At 31.9% G+C, this 21,595-nt stretch overlaps 2 protein-coding genes and 1 long non-coding RNA gene across 5 annotated transcripts; all 3 read right to left on the reverse strand.

Annotated features, from left to right (window-relative positions):
* LOC146949539 (uncharacterized) lies at positions 1 to 3,773 on the reverse strand. Of its 3 annotated transcripts, XR_015027311.1 has the most exons (4): positions 3,245 to 3,773; positions 2,163 to 2,493; positions 844 to 923; positions 1 to 248 (listed from the first exon to the last, which is right to left on the reverse strand). It is a non-coding gene; the product is annotated as an uncharacterized LOC146949539 (long non-coding RNA). The 3 variants fall into 3 exon arrangements; XR_015027309.1 differs by lacking the exon at positions 844 to 923 and having other exon boundaries at positions 3,245 to 3,769; XR_015027310.1 differs by lacking the exon at positions 844 to 923 and having other exon boundaries at positions 2,385 to 2,493; positions 3,245 to 3,764.
* Positions 3,774 to 10,333: 6,560 nt separating this feature from the next.
* On the reverse strand, positions 10,334 to 13,090 carry LOC146949540 (uncharacterized). Its single transcript, XM_085741523.1, has 5 exons — positions 12,832 to 13,090; positions 12,363 to 12,617; positions 11,032 to 11,190; positions 10,606 to 10,772; positions 10,334 to 10,497 (listed from the first exon to the last, which is right to left on the reverse strand). Exons 1-5 carry the CDS (start codon positions 13,088 to 13,090, stop codon positions 10,351 to 10,353), a joined length of 987 nt encoding a protein of 328 aa, XP_085597649.1. The 3' UTR covers positions 10,334 to 10,350.
* A 6,047-nt stretch (positions 13,091 to 19,137) lies between these two features.
* Positions 19,138 to 21,304, reverse strand: LOC146949541 (uncharacterized). The gene is made up of 5 exons (XM_085741522.1): positions 21,034 to 21,304; positions 20,280 to 20,539; positions 19,819 to 19,983; positions 19,520 to 19,687; positions 19,138 to 19,402 (listed from the first exon to the last, which is right to left on the reverse strand). The coding sequence occupies exons 1-5, from the start codon at positions 21,302 to 21,304 to the stop codon at positions 19,256 to 19,258; spliced, it is 1,011 nt and encodes a 336-aa protein (XP_085597648.1). The 3' UTR covers positions 19,138 to 19,255.
* Between the last annotated feature and the right edge of the window lie 291 nt (positions 21,305 to 21,595).

Genomic DNA, 21,595 nt, shown 5'->3' on the forward strand with positions numbered 1-21,595 from the left:
AAAAAGTACGTCGACTACGCCACGATATTGGATACACAGCTTTTACATAATATATACATTAAGGAAATACAATAACTCAATACTGCCTTTCACAATGAAGCATAATATAATGCATTAACAATGTCAATACTGTCACTATATAGTGTCATTTGCAGAGCTATATTTGGTAGGATGTTTTAAACCATGTCTTGCCATGTCTTGGTCTTGGAGCAATTGTTTGAAAATATTCAGGAGCGAAAGAGGCAAACCTGGAAAAAATAGATGTTATGAGTGGAAGAAGAAAACAGCAACCGCCCTAGGTGAAAACAAATTAAAGAAAACGAAAACACTACCAACAATGAATTGAATTGAAGAAAATGAAAGGTGGAAAAAATTTATCACTAAATGCCTCCTAAGTTAAATAGTCTTTGGGATAGATATCAACATTAGCATAAACACCCTCCTGACGGTGCACCGGTAGCTGGCGCACACTACGCTAAGCCGATATGCTCCAGAAATTCTGCATTATGCAGAAAAATCTGCTAAAAAAACTATCCAATGCCTCAATAGTATATGTCTTTTGCTACACCAATACCCAATATGCTGGAGAAAAAAAAACTTAAAATACCTTAAACATTTCGCACACACAACTTAGCAAAACAGCTGCGTACGAATTTACATTAGGCCGCAATTCGGACAGTAGTAAAACAGAACAGCAATAACATTATACTTAATAAAAACAGAACAACAATTAATCACCCAGAACAACAATTAATCACCCTAAAGATATAAGCAATTAAAATGGATGGTTGTTACAAAGAACTATCAACTTACTTTCATCCGTTACTATTAGTGCTAACTTACATTAATTTCATTGACAACAACCACTACATAGTCCTCCAAACTATCCACCATGGGGATAAATTAATCCTCCAAAGCATGTACTATAAAAATAAAATCTATCATGGGAATAAGTTACTCAAGAATTGAGAAAAAATTAAAATTTTAAATACATTGTGAACTTTGAAGATTATTATGACCTCTACCATTGTTAGACATCTTTAAACACAAAATTAACTAACACAAAGATTTCGTTTATGATGAAGAGTTAGCAAGAATTGTGATCAAGAGAGTGGCAGTAGGATGCTCTATATAGAGCCTATTTTAGAAACTTAAGACATGATGGGGTTGATATTCTAGGTGAGTAGCCAATCATTATACAATCTAACTAAGAAGCACCATTTCAATAATTTGAGAAAATCAAGTAACAAACATTCAGATCAATCAATGGACCAAACAATCATGCATGATACAAAACTTCATATAATCATATCAATTTGTAGAATTTAAAGAAAGTGTGAGGGAAAATGAACAAAAACGGACAGATCTATGAATATAATTTTTAGTGTGTGATCTACTATCTGGTGTCAGTGCTTCCATTCCATACCATCAACCAATTAAAAGTATAATTCAAAATAAGGTCATTTCAATCACATGGAGGAATTTCGTAGTTATAAACAACATGTTTTTAGTTTTCCCCGTAATTGTGGCAATATATTGCATTTCTTGAAAAATACTTCTCTACAATAGATAATCCAACCGGACTGGAAGTTGATTCCGAGAATGCTACAAAATAAATAGTTTGTAATTGTAAATTGAAGTAGAAATTTAAATTCCATACAAATCAAACACAATGACAACAACAAAAATCTACCTAAATTTGATCAAAAGAAACAAATCTTTCCATTGGATATTAAATACCAAAACAAAACCAGAGAATTAGTGAACCAAAACAGATAAGGCAACATTAGTCACTTGTGGATTCATCAATTATCTTCAGTTACATATAGAGAAAGCAAGTTTCATATAACAAACTGCATTACTATAGTTGGTTGTGTGTGTATATATGAAAATTCAAGGCTTCAAGCAATTTACAAAAACTGCATTTGGTTGTGGTGCACCTTCAGTCTTCTCATCTAAAACTACATTTATATTAAATCCTTAAAAATATAATACAACTATTAAATCTAATTAAACGTAATAAGTTGCTTGATTGTTTAAATCACTAATTTCAGATGATCTTGAACCCGTGTTAGCAGCAAATGAAAACTATAGCACAATTTTCCTAAACCTATTGAAGTTCATGCCTTTAAATGATCAGAAAATGGTCTCTATTTGCTTACTGAGTTTGTGGAAATCAATGAATGAATGTTGCTGGAATAATATTCTAGAGGATGTTTCACATGTCATCTATTCGGCCACATCGGTTTTGCAAGATTGTATTTGGGCAAACTTTAGGAATGCACAACATAATTCTACATACCAGAATTCTGCACAACAAAATTATGCAAACCAGAATTTAGTAAATCGCATGAACAATGCAGAAGAGTCTCAATGGCACATACCTGGTCTAGGCTATTTAAAATTTTACATAGACTGTTCTTTTTTCCAGCGGCAGCAGATGATTGGTTGTGCATCAGTGTTACGCGACCATCACAACAGTTTTAGTATGTCCTAAACAACATGGATTTCTAGTTACTGAACATACTAATTCTTTCAATGCTAGCATTATTAAAAAAGAACAAAAATATAATGAAAGATCAAATAGAAAGAAAGCACGCACACATCATTAACATGAAAACCAATGGCATGTGTTTGATATTTCACCCTGAGTTCATTTACATATTTGTCGAGATCAGTGAACAGATTTGGATCCAATGGAGTTGCGTATTAAAAAAATCGCATGATATGAATTGAATTAAATTAAAAATAAATACTTTTCAACAATCATTATATATGAATTGAATTAAAAATTAATTAACTAATCTTAATCACAACATTCTGAGATACATACAGTTAAGAGATTGTATAGTTATAATAAAAAAAAACAATAGACTATGATATGAACATCAAATAAGATTGGACAGCATTGCTTTTCAACTACATACCCAAACCAAATCAATCAACATTGCACTGAAACTGTGTTGGAAACTAAACAATACATATAATTGACTACAGCAAGGTTTGAAAAATCAGAACCTTCAATTTGAAAATCCTTAAAATCAAATTAAACAAATCTCTTGTTTCAACCCCAATTCTGTTACGATTCAGAATTGAATCTATGAACCCGCAAAAGATTAATCATAAATGAATCAAGCAACACAATGGTGAAAGAAGATCGTGGATGGCATAAATGATTCCAAAAACAGAACCCAATAAGAGAATTAGAGAGAAATGAAACCCCAAATGCTTGAAACATGCTTACCTGTTACCTCCAGGAGAGAGAGAGAGAGAGAGAGCGAGACCCTAAACGGCGGTGACCATCGCCGAAGTGTTGACGGCCAATGAAAACCCAAAAGGGTTTCAATCCCTGGTTTTCACATGAATTCTCTTTTGGATATGTTCACCATCAACTTATGATCCTTGTGGTGGATTGCGGTAAGGTGGCCAGAAGTGGAGGCTATGAGGATGAAGAAGAGATGAGCGGTGGCTGAGAGAGGAGAAGAGCGGCGGCTGAGAGAGATTGAGAGAGGAGCAACCATGAAGAGGAAATGAGAAAACATGAAGTAGAAGAAGTTTTAGATAAATGAAGAAGTTTTAGAGAAAACGTGGGAGAGAGATAACGTGTGAGGATTTTTTGGGGAATGGATTTCCTCCTGTGGAAATTTCTCCAGTCTTCTGCAGTGACACAATCTGCACCATTAATTGTCTTCTCTCTCTTATTTTCAACATTGAAAATTCCCACATACATTAATTTTTAGTGGACAGGATTTCACTGGACTCTCATGTGACTGGAGAGGATCCAAACCCGATTTTTTGAGTGTAGTATATGCATCTACTTGACCCTGATTGGTTATTGATATGTTAGATATAGAAAACAGGCTAAAATTTAATGTGGCTGGGAAGTTCAATAGTTAGAGTAAACCAATGTGAAGGCTACCGAGGTTAATTTGAATCCGAGAATTTTCAAATGTTGGAGCCAAAAGTGCAGAATTAGGGTTTTCAAATTAGGTTAACATTGTTTGCTAGGATTAGATATAAAGGATTATTTGTTTTGTTCCTGCATTCTATAACAGAAGAGTGTGTGAATTGAAAATTTCTTAGAATATCCACGTATCAGAGATTTCCTACAATACTAGTGTTTATGTAGTGGATCATGTAAGACTCTTGGGTGTTCTCCAAGGGGTATCTAGTAATGTCAACAAGAGAAGATGCAATCATGACCACCACACACGTGTGAGCACCACTGGCCGCGACTCGACTCGGGCTTAGGTTATATGGTGTATTAATTTGTAGGATAGTGTTAACTTGTGCTCTTAAGGCACATGTTTAGAAATCTACAAGAAGAAATTTTTTCTAAAATTTTGTATTCATTTTATTAAAAAGCTAAAGATTATAAAATGTACTGCACAAATTTCAATAAACTATTTCAATATTTGACTCATTAACTTATGCCTTAAGGGCACAAGTTATATCCCTAATTTGTAGCACAAATTTCAATAAACTATTTCAATATTTGACTCATTAACTTGTGCCTTAAGGGCACAAGTTATATCCCTAATTTGTATCGGAACTTGATTTTAGTACATGCTATCAACATGTCAACTTTTTGCATGCGTCACATGCATTTTGCAATCACACCACTCTTTAATAAGACTAGATCGGAGTCATCCATTTTGTAACTGATCTTGGATCATCGCCTATAAAAAGAGTGTCTAAACTCACTTTCTAGACACACAAAAACTCAACAATTGTTTCGGAGTCTTCTCTTTTATCTCTCTTCTGATAGACGCATTTAAGAGCCATTTATTCCTTTTTATTTTGTCCTTTGGAAAAAGGTTAGTCAGCTAACTTGTCCATTCGGAAGTTAGTGGCCTCTTGCTATATTTGAGTGGTCATAGTGCCATATAGAGGGTGTATTTTTAGAACGAATTCTAAAGTGCAATAGAACTTCGATGTTGTTGTAGTTGAATTGATTTATATTTGGGACATCGTGGTTGATAGTCTGCTTGCACAAATTTTGGCAGTTCCACAAAGTATCTTAAAGTAGTTTTCTTCCACTTTTTAAATTAAAGTAAGGTTTAGTAAGGTTGTTTTTACCAGGGATACATATGTTTTTAGCCACTATAAATAAAAAAAAGTTTTATTTTGTACCAAAAAAAAAAAAAAAGTTTTATTTTTAGACCCTCTAAATTCTTCATTCGAACGTTGTTCCATCTATATTTAATGTTACAGATCTTACTTTTTTGTTTTCTTTTTACAAAAGTTCTCATATTTCTCATATTTCAAATGATTTTTTATGACATATCATTGATAAGATTTTAAAAGATCACTGGTTTAATAATTTTACTATTTAATCTTTAATCTATATTAATTTATCTATAACTTTAAATTAAAGATTAAAATTAATTTGGTAAAAAAAAAAGATTAAAATTATAAGTTGGTGTTTTTTTTTTTTTTTGGATAAAAAGTTGGTGTATTTAGATAACTAGAAAGTTGATTTTCTCGGCAACAATTCGAAGAGTGATTAAGAAAGTGTGGTTGATGTGATTCTAATATGCTCTCCTTTTGACAAGAAACATTAAGTTATTATAGAATAAGAGAACCATACTATTTTTGGTTCAAAGTTTTTATTTTCATAGGTCATTATATATCTGTCTTGTTTTGGCCATATGTAGAGTTGCCGATGTCCGATTGAAGCAATCTTTAATTTGTTGGAAAGCTTAGAAATTTTTGTGCATTTCATATTTTGGACTCAAGATCAAAATTGGCATCTTTTGCTGTGAAAAACGGGATTGAAGTTTCAGACGTGATTCAAATAAAGAGCTGAAAAAAAAGGAAGGACAAGCATTCAATCCAACACTTAATGATGACTATAAGAAGGCGAAATTGAGGGGTTTGACCGAAGCCTATAACTAAAATAAAATCATCCAATTAAAAGTCCATTTAAAGTGTAGTCTTCCTTGCCTTAATCAGCCACCAAAACATTACTGCAATTATGAGGTGCATTTCCTTTCATTTTCTAAAGAGTTTTAGAATCAAGAAAGAAACTACGTTTCTTGTGGCGATCCTCTACCAAGCTAAACATCTTCTTGGATAGGGAATTTGTTTGGTTACCATTTTATGCCTATTTCCATCACTCTTTAACCTTTTCTGTTCTAAGAGCTTTGTCTACTTTTTGGTTCTGGATTGAACCATGCTTTGATCTTATCAACAAACCACGTTTATTATGGCGATCCTCTACCAAGCTGATCAACTTCCTTGGATTGAGAAATTGTATTAGCTACCATGTATGTCTATTTCCACCGTTCTTCACTTTTTTAATATCATATTTTATCCAACATTCATAAAAATACAAAATTAAATCTCCCTTTGATCCTTATCAAGTGGTATCAGCAGTGGCGGATCTTGAAATTTTTGGTTGGGGGTGCCAAATATTTGTGAAATATATATCAAACAGTTTTAAAAACTTTGAAAAATTATCAACAGGTGCAGTGGTTCATTTGTTTGATGAATAGAACTTAGGGTATGGTGGTTCAAGTCCAGACCAGAAGAGAACAAATTTTTTTTATTAATAAAACATTATTAATGCACTAGAAATATAAAAAAAAAGTGGGTAAGGGGGATCGAACTCACGTCCACAAAAAAAAGTGGGTAAGGGGGATGGAACTCACGTCCACAATCTGAAAGGCATGTTGTCTATCCACCGCGCCAAGCACACATTGTGTTAAATTACATGCCTAATATAGTACTTATAGGAAAATTGGGGGGTGCAGTGGGTATGGTGGTTCAAGTACAGATGAGAACAAATTTTTTTTTTAATAAAACATTATTAATACACTAGAAATATAAAAAAAAAAAAAAAGTGGGTAAGGGGGATCTAGAAATATAAAAAGGTAAGGGGGATCTAGAAATATAAAAAAAAAGTGGGTAGGGGGATCGAACTCACGTCCACAATCTGAAAGGCATGTTGTCTATCCACCGCAAAACATTATTAATACACTAGAACATTATTAATACACTAGAAATATAAAAAAAAAGTGGGTAAGGGGGATCGAACTCACGTCCACAATCTGAAAGGCATGTTGTCTATCCACCGCGCCAAGCACACATTATGTGAAATTACATGCCTAATATAGTACTTATAGGAAAATTGGGGGGTGCAGTGACATCTGTGGGTCTCTGAAGAGATCCGTTACTGGGTATCAGAGCACGGTTTCGTTTGAGACAATTTTTTGTTTCAATTTTGAAATCTTGTTTATTTTTCATGTTATCTTCGCAATTCCTTCGAATCATTTTCTTTTTGAAGTATTAGAAAAAAAATTGAAAAAAAAAGAAAGAAGAGTGTCTCAAGAAATACAAAGTGGAGAGCTTCTCATGGTAAGGAAATGTTGGAAAATCAAGTCATGGAGGAAGATACAAGTCAAAGAGAAAACCTTTTCCAAACAAGATGTCTAGTACAAGGAAAGGTATGTGCTTTAATTATTGATGGAGGGAGTTGTGATGGAGGGAGTTGTACTAATTTTTCTAGCACACGTTTAGTTTCTAAACTTCACTTGAAGACTAAACCACATCCTAAACCTTACAATTTTCAATGGTTTAGCGAAAGTGTAGAAATGCTTGTTGACAAACAAGTAGAGGTTTGTTTTTCAAGGAAAATATGAGGATGTTGTTTTATGTGATGCAATACCAATTAAGGTTAGTCACTTGTTGTTAGGGAGACCTTGACAATTTGATAGAAAGACTAGTCATGATGGATATTCAAATAAATATTCTTTTGTTCATCGTGGCAAAAAGATTATTATTGCATCATTGAGTCCTAGTGAGGTGAGAGAAGATCAAAAGAAAATGAGAGAAAAATATGAGCAAGAAAGAAAAGAAATAGAAAAAACAGAAAGAAATAGAAAGAAAAGAAGCGGAAGAAGAAAAGAAAAATGAAAAGCAAGGGAAAAATAGTTTGAAGTCATGGCATACTACAACACTAGTACCTTCTTCTAAGTTGGTTTGTGTTTTCAAATGTTGAGATTCTTCTAATATTGTTCTATTGTCTAACATTCTTTTAAGAGAACAAAGTGAATGAAGAAATTTTTTCTCAACAAGTGGATGAAATTTATGAACTTTGAAATGATGATTATGTCCATGAATCACAAAGGGACGAAATTCCAACTAATTCTTCCAATAAAAATGAAGGGCGATTTAAAGTTGAATTCTCTAATTTGGAAGTTACTTGGTATGGATTCTATAGATTTATTTTTGACCCTGAAGGTATTCAAACTATAAATTCGAGGTCGAATTCTCTTGAAGAGGGAGAGAATGATGAGATCCTAAGGTTCTCTCCTTTGACAAGAATAATAAATTCAATATGGAATAAAAGAATGGAATTGATTTTGGTTAAAAGTGTTATTTTCGCATGTCATGATATGTCTGTCTTGTTTTCGCTATATCTTGAGTAATGGATGTCATATTGAGGTGATCCTTGAGTCGTTGGAAAGCTTACAAAATTATCTTCATTTCATATGTCTGACTCAAAAGCAAATGCTGCCTGATTCTTAGCGTAAAACAGGCTGGAATGGAGGACATGATTAAAATAAAGAGTTGAAGCAACAGAGGTGCAAAGCAAGTTACATAAGGAAATTATGGGAATGGTTCTCCACACATCAAATAGCATTGAAGTGATATTATTCAGATTTGTAAAGGATGAATTTAAAGTTTAATCAACAAGAAAGTCAACTACAATTGTCCCTCATTCAAGCCTAGCATCCTACAATTATTTTTATTCATTTTCTTACCTTTCTTTTTAGCCTAGGCATTATTGTAGAATTATAGGATGAATTATTATGATCCTTCTATTTCCATTTCTTGTAAATTCAGTGTGACATTCACCTTTATAAGGAAGTCACAATCCATGAATGAAGAGATGTAGAATTTTGATAAAAAAAAATACACTTTATGTGTTGTGAGTGCTTTGATCTTATCAAGAAACCACGTTTCTTGTGGCGATCCTCTACCAAGTTGATCATCTTCCTTAGATTGGGAAATTGTATTAGCTACCATTTCTGTCTATTTCCACCGTTCTTCACTTTTTTAATATCATATTTTATCCAACATTCACAAAAATACAAAATTAAAAGTTATATCTCCTTTTGATCCTTATCAGTGGTGGAGATTGTCAATTTGCATTCGTTGTAATGTTATATAGTATAAATCTAGGGTCATTTGCAAAAAACTCCTACTAGATCGAGTTGCAGGTCAAAAAGTGCTACTCGGGGGGCTTTGTTGGAATAGCAAATTAGGGCAGTAGAGCTTGGATGGGTACACTATCCCTAGCCAAATTCGTTTTGAAGATTGTAATGATCTCTATTTCATCTATTGAATTCACCTATATCACTATATAAAAAAATATTTTTATTCTTTTTTATGGTAAAGAGGACTATAGTCACTCAAAAAATGAAGGTTAAAATAACTAATTTTGAAGTATATGAAACACTGAATTAAATAGACATAATTCTTTTTAGAACTAGGTCAAACAAAAATTGCACAGTTTTCAAACAAGAAAAGCATAGGACTTAACATTTTTGTTTACTCTATTTGATTTAGACACTAAACATAGGACTAGACAAAACATGTAGCAAGAGATCAATCAAAAATAAGATTGTTTTATCTCTCACTAAACCATGAGACAACTTATTATCCGAGGTATAAACTATCAAAAACTACTAGAATACCTTTTTTTTGGATACAAAAATACCCCTTTTATTGTTAACATGATTTCTTTTTTACGGTTCTATCTCTCTCAAATACAGTTATGTCTTGTTATAGTGCTTCATCATGTCCCGTGCTGTTTTGTAAATCAAACACATCCTATATCACTAAGCTAGTATTACTATGAGAATGAATCATCTCATATCACTTGAGAGTTCATTCTCCATCATTCATTGAAAAGAAGAGAGAAATTGAATTTATAAAAAAAGTTTAAAGATAGAGATCATAAAACATAAAAATTAAGAGAATCCATTCTTCAAATATAACATGATAAATACTTGTGCTTAAACAGAACCACGCATTCAATACTTCATAAAAATAAGATTCAATCATGTAAAACTCAATGACAACAATGAGATAAGCTTCAAGTTAACCCATCGATATCAAAATAATTAATGAAAAAAAGTACTGGTATAATTATCTGAAGTAAATACATCCAACGTAACAAAATAAATTCAAGCTGATAGATACTAGTTCCAGTGAGATACCAACAAGTGCATTATACAAATATCATAGCTAAGTATGAATTATGTGTCCAAAATCAAATTATTCAAGAAGTACTATGCAGAACGAAAAAGATCTTCATATCCATTGAGAATTCATAGATTTCTATGCATCATTCTTCGTAGAAGTCAAAGCTTCTAATTTACAAATAGGACATTTATTTTTTATTACCAACCAATTTTTGACGCACTCCGCATGATATTCATGCTTACATCGAAGGATTCCAATCTTTTCCTGGTCTTCAAATTCAGTCTATCCAATTAATAAGAAACAAATAATAAGTATATTGAATTAAGATCGAAAAAAAGCCTTTGAAATATATGTACGAAATTAGAGAAAATAGTGAGTGAAATGACATACTTGACATATTGTGCAAACAATAATTTCTTGGTCGTTATAAGGTAACTCCTCCAAATTAGTACCATTAGGGCATGGGGTGTAGACTCTTGTCTCTAGTTGATCCATAATTCTTTCCTCAGGTAAACCAGTACTTACTCTACCGATCCTCTCACCCAATGCAATAAATTAACTCCTGTAATCAATGATTTCAAGTGTAAATATTTTTCAATTTTTTGTGTAACCTTCAAACTCCATGGTCCTATATTTCACACATGTATATCTACATTGATAGGAAAAAATATAATTTGATATATATATATATATATATATATATATATATATATATATATATGTGTGTGTGTGTGTGTGTGTGTGTGTGCGTGTGTGCGCGCGCGCGCGCGCGCGCTCGCGCGCACGTATATATGTGTATGTATGTATGTATGTTGACCTCATAAGACATGTTGTTCGTGTCCAGGCGCATTTCTTGATGTTGATCGAGCAGAATTTTCACTTCATCATAATCTAAATCAATAATGTTAAGAAGATTTTGCATTTGATCATTTAAAGCAACACCGTCAAGACGATTTTGCACTTCCTCATTTAGGGTGTGTTTGGTTTAGAAGAGAAGTTGTGAAGAGAGAAATAGGTAAGAGAGAAGTTGTGAAGAGAGAAAAAGGTGAGAAATAGAGTAGATTTAATGAGTTGTTTGGTATAAGAGAAAGAAGAGAGAAATTGAAGAGAAAGAGATGCTACTTTTTTTTAAAAGACAAAAATAACCTTGAATTAAAACTAAAATATAATTTATTGGTTCTATATAATTAATTTTTTTAAGGATATAATCAAATTATTATTAACTGATGTAATTATTATTAACTGATGTAAAAATATACTTTAATTCAATCTTTGACAAAATTAGTTTATTTAATTTAACAATCTAATTTAAAGTGTATTATATATTTTCGAAACACAAATTTGAGCACCGCTATTCCCTCAAAAAAAAAAATTGAGCACCGCTATGGCTTGTTGTTGGTCCAGCCTCATTTATTTTATTTTTTTTATAATACACACGCCAAGTTTTCTTTTTCCTGTATTTGTTGGAAAAAAAAATGGGTTTGGCATTTTCATCCAAAAATTCATTAAAAAGAATTAAAATTGCATAAGTATGATGAATTTGTAGTGGCATAGGTGTAAACTTACCATCTCCACGTCACTCCTCTCCATTTCTTCCCTTAATTGAAGAGAAGCAAAAAGGTGGTAGGGCCCACCTATTTTTATTCCCTCTTCACAAACTCTTTCCTATCCAAACAAGAGAAGTTTGTTACTTCTCTTCTATTTCTCTCTTCAGTAACTCTCTCTTCTTTAACTCTCTCCAACCAAACAGAGTGTTAAAGCAACAACGTCCTATACAAATGAAGTTCAATTGATTAGGAAATCTATGTGTTATCTTAATATATACTCCTAATCAATAAGCACATGCAGATACATTTATTGATTTTTCTTTATCCTTAAAAAACAAAATAAATATATGTTTATAAAAAAAAATTAGAAATGAACGCAATTTAATTGAATCATTTTTTTTAATAAATTTAATTGAATCATTTGAACTATCTAGAATTCTAAATTCTTGAAAATTTCTCAATTACCTCATCCAAACACACTCTTAAAGAAAAAAAAAAAATGTAAAGAGACGTTATAATTTGTGAGAGGTAATTGGTAAAAAGAAGTAGTTTTTCTATCTCTAATTTTAAATATTAATTTTATTATTTTCAAGTAGTGAGAAAATACTACATCGATTTGTGCAGATTCAAAGGGATGAACACTTTGATGTCTGAGAGTCCTCTCTGGCATCACTCCACGAGATTGCAAAATATGAAGGCCTGGTTGTAGAGGAATTGCACCACCACGTGGAGGATTTGGTTGAACTCCATGCATAGGAAGTGTTGGACGCTGATTATCATGGTGTTGTTGATTAACAGGAGGATGAGGAAACCTTAAGCCATTCCTATTTGCAGTTGTATCATTTGTATTGGATGCTGGAGAATTATAGTGAGACAATCAAACAAACTTTACTAAAATAATAGATTCAAAGAAATATTTCTAATCTTAGGCACACAAATCTTTTCATAACTTTATTTACTTTGAGAAAGTTTTTTTTTTCATGTTGTCATAAATATGTATATTTGTCAAATAAATGAGAAGATATATATCAAAGAGAAGAACATCAAAATAAAAAAATAAAATAATTACCTTGTATATGAGGCGTTGGCCAAAAGTGTTGCACCAAATTATTTTCAGGAACTAAATGGTTATTACCGTTATTCACCATAATTGATTGGCCGGACCTGCTCCATGAATTACCAAGTTGTCCTACTTGATCCAGCAAATGAATTTGAGATAACAATGTTGCATTATCCCTTATAGCAATCCCATTAGAAGAACTTGCCAATGTATTAGGAGATTGGCGATTTCCTCTAATCCTTTTGGGTGGACCTCTACCATCATCCATGGAGTCTATGCTTCTTCTGAATTGAGATAATTATGCTCAGTTAATAATTTGAATATTATCATATTTGCATTTTTTTTTTTGCAGCAAAAACACTAATAATTTACTCATAACTAATAAAAAATTTAAAAAATAGTTTCTAAGGAAATAAAATCAAATTGTTAATCTACTTGGTGATTTAGTTCATAACAAATAATATTTTTATAAATCGAATTTAGAAAAACTTCTCTAATAGATGCAATTGAAACATAAATAGTTAATATCATTCAATAAATTTTGCATATATTAAAAAACACTTAAAAAACTAAATATCATAAAGTTTATTTTGATTCAACCGTTCAAATCTTGGTAATAACTTTTAGTTCCTAAAATGATACTCCCTTCTATCTTTATTCTAAAAAATAATATACATCAATTGATTAATTGATACATCTATGGTCTATAATATATCAATTGTTCAATGAATCTAAAAAGTAAATTATTTCTCATAAAAAAAGACTGGAGGAAAGTATTTCATTACCAAGATCATAAGACTAATTAGGCTTGATATGCATTTCAAGATTTTGCAACATAATACTAAGTTTTTATCGAATAAATGACTCAAATCTGACAATACTTAAGAAAAATTCAAAATTCTACACATGCATAAAAATAATAATTGACCCCCAAAGGACTTAGAAGTCCTATCTCAAGATTTTGTTGTATGGATTTTAAAGGGATTTTTATCATGGTGTTTTTTCTGTTGAATTTAACGTTTTTAAACAACCATATTCAATTTTTTTTAAAGTAAATGAGGCACAAATGGATCTACAACACCCTAAGTAGATTAAAATAAATATAAAAAAGAGTACAAAAGACTAACTATTATTTTTTTCTTTGACTAACTATTATAGTCAAAGAAAAAAATTGAGTCTTTTGAGGACTGAAACAAAATAAAAAGTGAATAGTTGATATAATAGATCTGGATGAGACAACCACAAATAAAATAAAATAATACAAAAAAGCAAGAAGGGTAAAGAAAACCACAAATCTCAATTCACAATTATGTCAACACTAACTATAAAATTGTCAAATCTAGTAGAAAGGGGGAAGGGGATATACTCGTATACTAATATTCGAAGTGAGAGACAAAACTACATGATACTCACAATGGTGGTAGTGACACGATGATGAATCTTTTGATGACTGAGACAAAATAAAAAGTGAATAGTTGATATAACAGATCTGGGGATGAGATGATTTCAAATCAGTTCTCTGATCATCCAAAAGATACTTGCGGGAATCGAAAATCTACTAAAAATATGGTGGTTGCGGCTGTCTTAAGGAGAGCAATGAGACATCTTAATTTTATTTTTCATATAAAATAGGGTTTTGCCAAAATGGTTGTGCATATCACATGATAAGAAATAGGTCTATAGTTAATTTATTATTTATTTTAATTATTTTTAATATATTAAATACATAGGTCTAATTGTCAAATAAAAATACAATGTACCATCTTATTAAAAAACTAAAATAAATCGATGCTCTACAAAATTTATGCCATATATTTTCATATGTATTAGTCTTGGTCAAATCTATTCTTTTTATTAATGATATATGATATAAAAATAAATAAATAAGGGTGCACATCACATTTCTATTTATTATAAAATATTTTAAAATTAATTATTTACTTTTTCCATTTCTATTTAATTTTAAATTTTGTAAAAAACAATTATTCTTATTTACTTGTTATTTTAAAGTCCAATGCAACATGAACTATTATTTTGTCAATAATCTCATCCATTTATTTCAAAGAGTCAAAAGTATAGAATAAAAGAATAAATAATTAGAGTAATACATAAAAAGATAATTAAAAAAGAGAGATTACATTTTTTAATGAAAAAGTTAATATGTTCATAAGTGCATACATGAGTGAGATATGAAAACAAAAGCGATTCCAAAGTATGGCTCTACTAGGTTTTTTATGGAGTTCACTGCGAAATCTCATAAACCTCCGGATTATGAACCTAATCAACAAAAAATATCCTTCCGTGACAAACTCATGGGAGCCCAAGCGCCTCTCCCGAGGTTAGAAAAAACTAACTTAATGGAGAAGGATCTATTCAAGATAGAACTACAAGACGGTGATCATTTGAAGCCGAGATGTTTCTTGGATGAAAAATATTGTAGAGGAGCTGCAAAAACCTCTTCAAGATGTTGTTATCATAAAGTTACTTGATAAGAAAATTGGTTACAACACAATGATGAATAGACTATATGTTATGTGGAAGCCTACTGGAGGAATTAAAATTGTGGATGTCGGGCAATGACTTCTTCATTGGAAAGTTCGATATAAGACAAGACCGTGAGAAAGTGATTGGTGAAGGTCCTTGAATGATCTTTGATCATTATTTGGTAGTTCCTGCATGGACACCTGACTTCGATCCAAAAAAGGTCAGTATTGATCGCACTTTGATTTGGGTTCGTATTCTCAGATTAGGCATGGAGTATTATGATGAAAGTGTGTTTCTTGCATTATGAGCAACTATAAAATCCTATGACGGTATACTTTCTTACGATTGATGCATCTCGAGGAAGATTTGCTCGCATATGCATAGAGATTGATCTCAATCTGCATGTTATGGGTCAAATTTTGTTTTGTTTCGAGTACGAAAGATTACACCTCCTGTGTAAAAAGTGTGGGCATTATAGTCATGTTGAGAGAAACTGTACGATGAAGGCACAAGAAAATCCAACCCCGGGGACACATGGTGATGTGGTCGCGCCTACAGGTTCTAATAAGAATAATCAGCTTTCCATGTACGATATCTCAACTACGTTGGCCCCAGTAACAAACAAAAATTATATGCAAACCATATATGCGTGTGTGTGTGTGTGTGTGTGTGTGTGTGTGTACTACGCACCACCCCTTGTCCTACTGGGGTTGTCTAAACACTAGTATCATTGGCGGCTCTACTTTGGGGCTATGTTTTTTGGTCAGTGGTCTAGTGTGCTGGTTCCACAACACATTGGTGTTGCTCGACCACCATTCATGTCAGTTTATGAGAACGGAGTTATGTGATCGGAGGTGCTCCAAGTCTTTGGTTTTCTAAACCCGCAAGGGTAGTCTCACTCCAGATCCGGTGGCACAAGTGAGTTTATGTGAACGGAGTTATTTATGTTCTCAATTCGCTTCTTTGTGTCTTCGCCGTCTTGATTTTTGGTGGATGCTTCTCTGGGCTTTGGTTTCCTGATTCTTCTTCACATCTGTTGAGATCTACAAGTCTCAAAGTTTCAAATTTTGTGTCTGACGCTCTGGAGGTTTAGATTGTTTATGGTTGTGTTAGGCACGAAAGGGTTGTAATGTTGTTGTGTTTTGTCACATGGGATATTGGTTCTTGACCCGAAACCTCGTTGTCATACACCATTTCTCATAAGATAAGATGGGTTGATTTTATCTTGCTTGTCTCTGGTTTGTGTTAGTTTGTTCAATGCTTGTAGACTCTTACACATCAATTTCTTTTGCAATCCGATTTCGGGTCCCGGATTGCGCTTGCTCGATTGCGCTTATGATGTTTATTTCTCTGAGTTGCATTTGGGTTCATCATTGGATTTACGTCCAGTTTTTCTTTTTATATACCACTCTTTGTTAATCTTTGTTGTATCGCCATGTTAAGGTTTTTGTGGTTGTTGTTTCAGGTTTATCTCCCCCTAGCTTTTTATACTTTCTCTTTTATTTAATATATTTTCCTTGCTTAAGAATTATATATATATATATATATATATATATATATATATATATGGGGGCTGTTAACTTGCACCCACCTAAAAACACTAAGGTGCAAGTTAACAAGCTGCATCTACTAGTTATTTACCAAAACACCCATGTTTTTCTATTATAAACAAATATTATTTATGCTATTTACAAAAATGTCATTTTAATTAAAATAAAGTTTAATAGAGACAAAAGGGTGTTTTAGTAAAGTACAAGTAGGTGCAAGTTAACAAGCTGCACCTACTAGTTATTTACCAAAACACCCATGTTTTTCTATTATAAACAAATATTATTTATGCTATTTACAAAAATGTCCTTTTAATTAAAATAAAGTTTAATAGAGACAAAAGGGTGTTTTAGTAAAGTACAAGTAGGTGCAAGTTAACAAGCTGCACCTACTAGTTATTTACCAAAACACCCATGTTTTTCTATTATAAACAAATATTATTTATGCTATTTACAAAAATGTCCTTTTAATTAAAATAAAGTTTAATAGAGACAAACGGGTGTTTTAGTAAAGTACAAGTAGGTGCAGCTTGTTAACTTGCACCTTAGTGTTTTTAGGTGGGTGCAAGTTAACAGCCCCCTATATGTGTGTGTGTGTGTGTGAAGAAAATACAATAGAAGATGGGACCGAACCGAACCCACGTCAATTGCAAAAAAAGGGAAAGGAAAAACAAAAATGAAAAAAATAGAATAAAATCGGCTTATGCGTAATACATAAGTTATACAAGTTAATTATATTAATTTGGAATGAGAAGAAGGAGCACCCTTTGAACAGGTTTTATAGGTTGAATTTGCTCCTTTCGCCATTTTCTTCTTCAAATTATAAGACACAAATGGTGTAAATGATACCTCCTTTTCACTATCACTACATGTTGCCTTAAGTTGTGAAACCTGTCAAATTACCGCAATATCATCTAACACCACTTTGCTTAAAATTGGATGGGGTTTCACTTCAATGTGTGTTTCTAGAACCTCGCCATTATGAATAATCTATTTGCATTGCCAACCAAAGGTTGGGAATTCTCTAACCCAGCAGGAGTAGGAATGCTATCATGACATGGTGTATTAGTTGGAATGTGATATGCACATTCTTCCTCTATAGTAACCTAGCATTTTGTTCCTCCTCTACATGGGGAACAACCAACAAAGGAGTACCGTTGGGCATGGCATCGGTTTTGGAATCATCTTCACGGGGGAGTATGAAATTGATCATCAACCGTGTGCAAATCTTCATCGGCGTCTTCTGCATGAGCTTCGTTGTCATGCACATCAACAAAAGCTATATTGGTCGTATCTTCCATTTCCATATCATTATTGTATTCTGGACTTGCATCATTTTAATTTTAATTGGAAGGTATAATCTTATCCATCTTATCAATAGAAGTTGATTTTCCACCTGACGAGACTTGTTGATAGAGTCTAAAATCCCTAATTGATGTTTAAATGACAATAAACCTTATGAAATAAAGTCTTAAGTTTTATGAACGACGATCTACTAATCTTACATTTTTATTTAAAGGATATGAGTCAAAGAAGTAAACAAGCTAGAAGCCATTTACATCAACAAGCATGTTGATTAAGTTTTTTTCTTTTACAATATAAAACAAGCATGAAGATTAAGTTATTAAAGTTATTAGAAGAACATGTTGGTTCATTTTATATTTGTTTGACTATATTAACTTAAGATATATATCTTATAATTTCTAAATTTTTCTTATAAGTTGTGCACTTAAAACTTTATTTTTTCTCTTGCTTAATCATACTTTTAAGTTTGGTCTCCGCCAAACTTAATTACTTCCTTTGTCTTTGTTTGTACTGTTTTGTAAATTAAACACACCCTATATCACTAAGCTAGTATTACTGCGAGAATATATCCTCTAATGTGATCACATGACAGTTCTTTGAAATCATCATCATTCACATAAAAGAAGAGAAAGGGAGACTTTATAAAAAACCGAGTTTTAAAGATGGAGATCATAAAACATAAGGAGGAAAATTGAGAGAATTCATTCCCATATTCCTACACGAAACAAATATAAATCATAAATTCACAATATAGCATGATAAATTCTCGTGCTTAAACAGATCCACGCATTTAATACTTCATGAAGATAAAATTCAATCACGTAAAACACAATGACAACATTGAGATAAGCTTCAAGCTAATCCATGGATATCAAAATAATAAATGAAAAAAAGTATTGGTATAATTATTTGAAGTAAATATATTGAACATAACAAAATAAATTCAAGTCGATAGATACTAAATCTAGTGAGATACCAACAAGTGCATTATACAAATATCATAGTTAAATATGAATTATGTGTCCAAAATCAAATTATTGAAGAAGTACTATGCAGAATGAAAACGGTCTTCATATCCATAGAGAATTCATAGATTTCTATGCATCATTCTTCGCAGAAGTCAAAGCTTCTGATTTACAAATAGGACATTCATTTTTTATTACCAACCAATTTTGTATGCACTCGGCATGATATTCATGCTTGCATTGAAGGATTCCAATCTTCTCCTCAGCTTCAAATTCAGTCTATCCAATTAATAACAAAAAAAAAAAATAAGTATATCGAATGAAGAACTGCCAAAAAAAAAAAAACTTTGAAATATATGTACAAAATTAGAGAAAATAGTGAATGAAATGACATACTTGACATATTGTGCAAGAATCACTTTCTTGGTCGTTAGAAGGTAACTCCTCCAAATTAATACCATTTGGGTATGGTGTGTAAATTTTTGTCTCCAACTGTGTTGTAATTGCTTCCTTTGACAAACCAATTCTTACAGTACCGATCCTCTCACCCAATGCGATGAACTCCTGTAATTAACAATTTCAACTGTTAATATTTTTAACTTTGTGTGTAACCTTCAAAATTCATTGTCCTATATTTTGCACATGTACATCTATGTTGATAGAAAAAAAAATATACTTTGAATATATATATTAACCTCATAGGACATGTCGTCGATTTCCAACCGCATTCCTAGATGTGGATCAATCAAATTTTCTTCTTCTTGATCTAAATAAATCCCATCAAGTAAATTTTGCACTTCATCGTTGAAAGCAATATCATCAAGCAAATTTTCCATTTCCTCATTTAAAGAAATATCTTCCTATACAAATGAAGTTCAATTGATTAAGAAATCTTTGTGTTCTTCTAAAATAATTAATTAGCACACGCAAATACAGTTATTTTATTTTCTGTCCTTTTAAAAAAACAAAATAATTACTCTCCTCGATTCTATTTATAAGAGATATTTTGGTCAATAAAATTTTATGTATCTGATCGAAATTTCGTATTAGGTACATCAATTTTTGTTGATTCAAACATCTCTTATAAATAGGACTGGATGTAGTGTATGTTAGTGAAAACTTTTAGGAGAAAAAAGATGTAGTGAGGAAATATTACATCATCTTGTGCGGATCCAAATGGATGAACGCTTTGATGTCTGAGAGTGTTCTCAGACATCACACCATGAGATTGCAAAATATGAAGGCCTGGTTGTAGAGGGATAATAGCACCGCGTGGAGGATTTGGTTGAACTCCGTGCATAGGAAGTGTTGGACGATGATTAACATTGTGTTGTTGATTAACAAGGGGACGATGATGATGAAACCTTAAGACATTCTCATTGCCACTCTCTAATGAACTTTCATTTGTATTGGATGCTGGAGAAATATGATAGTTAAACAATCAAACAAACTTAACTCAATCAATACAATATATTCAAATAAATATTTCTAACCTTAAGCACATCAGACACGGAAAAAACATGTATGCATTAATGCAATCTTAGATGTTCAAATCCAATGATATTTAAACAAATAGATATTTTCATAAATTAATTTACTTCGAGAAAGATTTTTTTTTCTTCATGTTGTCACAAATATGTATATTTGTATTTTCTAGAACTTTTTACATGTTATCAATTCATTGACTTATATTTGTATTTTCTAGAACTTTTTACATGTTATCAATTCATTGACTTATAAGTCCTCGTGAACTTAGCTCAGTTGGTATGGACAATGCATAAAATATGCAAGGTCTGGGTTCAAACCCCGGCCACCACAAAAAAAAAAAAATCATTGACTTATAAAATATCAAATTAGTGAGAATATATATCAAAGAGAAAAGCATCAAAATAAGAAAATAATATTGTTACCTTCTATATGAAGCGTTGGCTGAATGTGTTGCACCGAATTGTTTCCATATATTAAATGGTTATTATCGTTATTCACCATAATAGACTGACCTGACCTACTCCATGAATTACCAAGTTGTCCTACTTGATTGAGCAAATGAATTTGAGATGGCAATGTTGCATTACCCCTCATAGCAACCTCGTTAGGGGGAGAAATAGAAGAACTTGCCAATCTATTAGGAGATTGGGGGTATCCTCTAATCCTTTTGGGTGGACCTCTACCATCATCCATTGAGTATATGCTTCTTCTGAAATGAGATAAACTTTGCAAACACTTAAAAAAACTAAATATCATAAACTTTATTTTGATTCAACTGTTCAAATCTCGCTAATAACTTTTAGTTCTTAAAATGATACTCGCTTTAGTCTTTATTATAAAACATAATTCAATTTTTAGGTCCGTTGACTAAGTAATATATATGGTCTACAATATACATCACATGTTCAATGAATCTAAAAAGTAAATTGTTTCTTATAAAAAGGACTCGAGGAAGTATTACATTGCCAAGATCATAAGACTTGT

Source organism: Medicago sativa, chromosome 2 (assembly GCF_051527215.1).
Source record: "Medicago sativa cultivar Bolivia chromosome 2, Bolivia_mono, whole genome shotgun sequence".
NCBI lineage: Eukaryota > Viridiplantae > Streptophyta > Magnoliopsida > Fabales > Fabaceae > Medicago > Medicago sativa.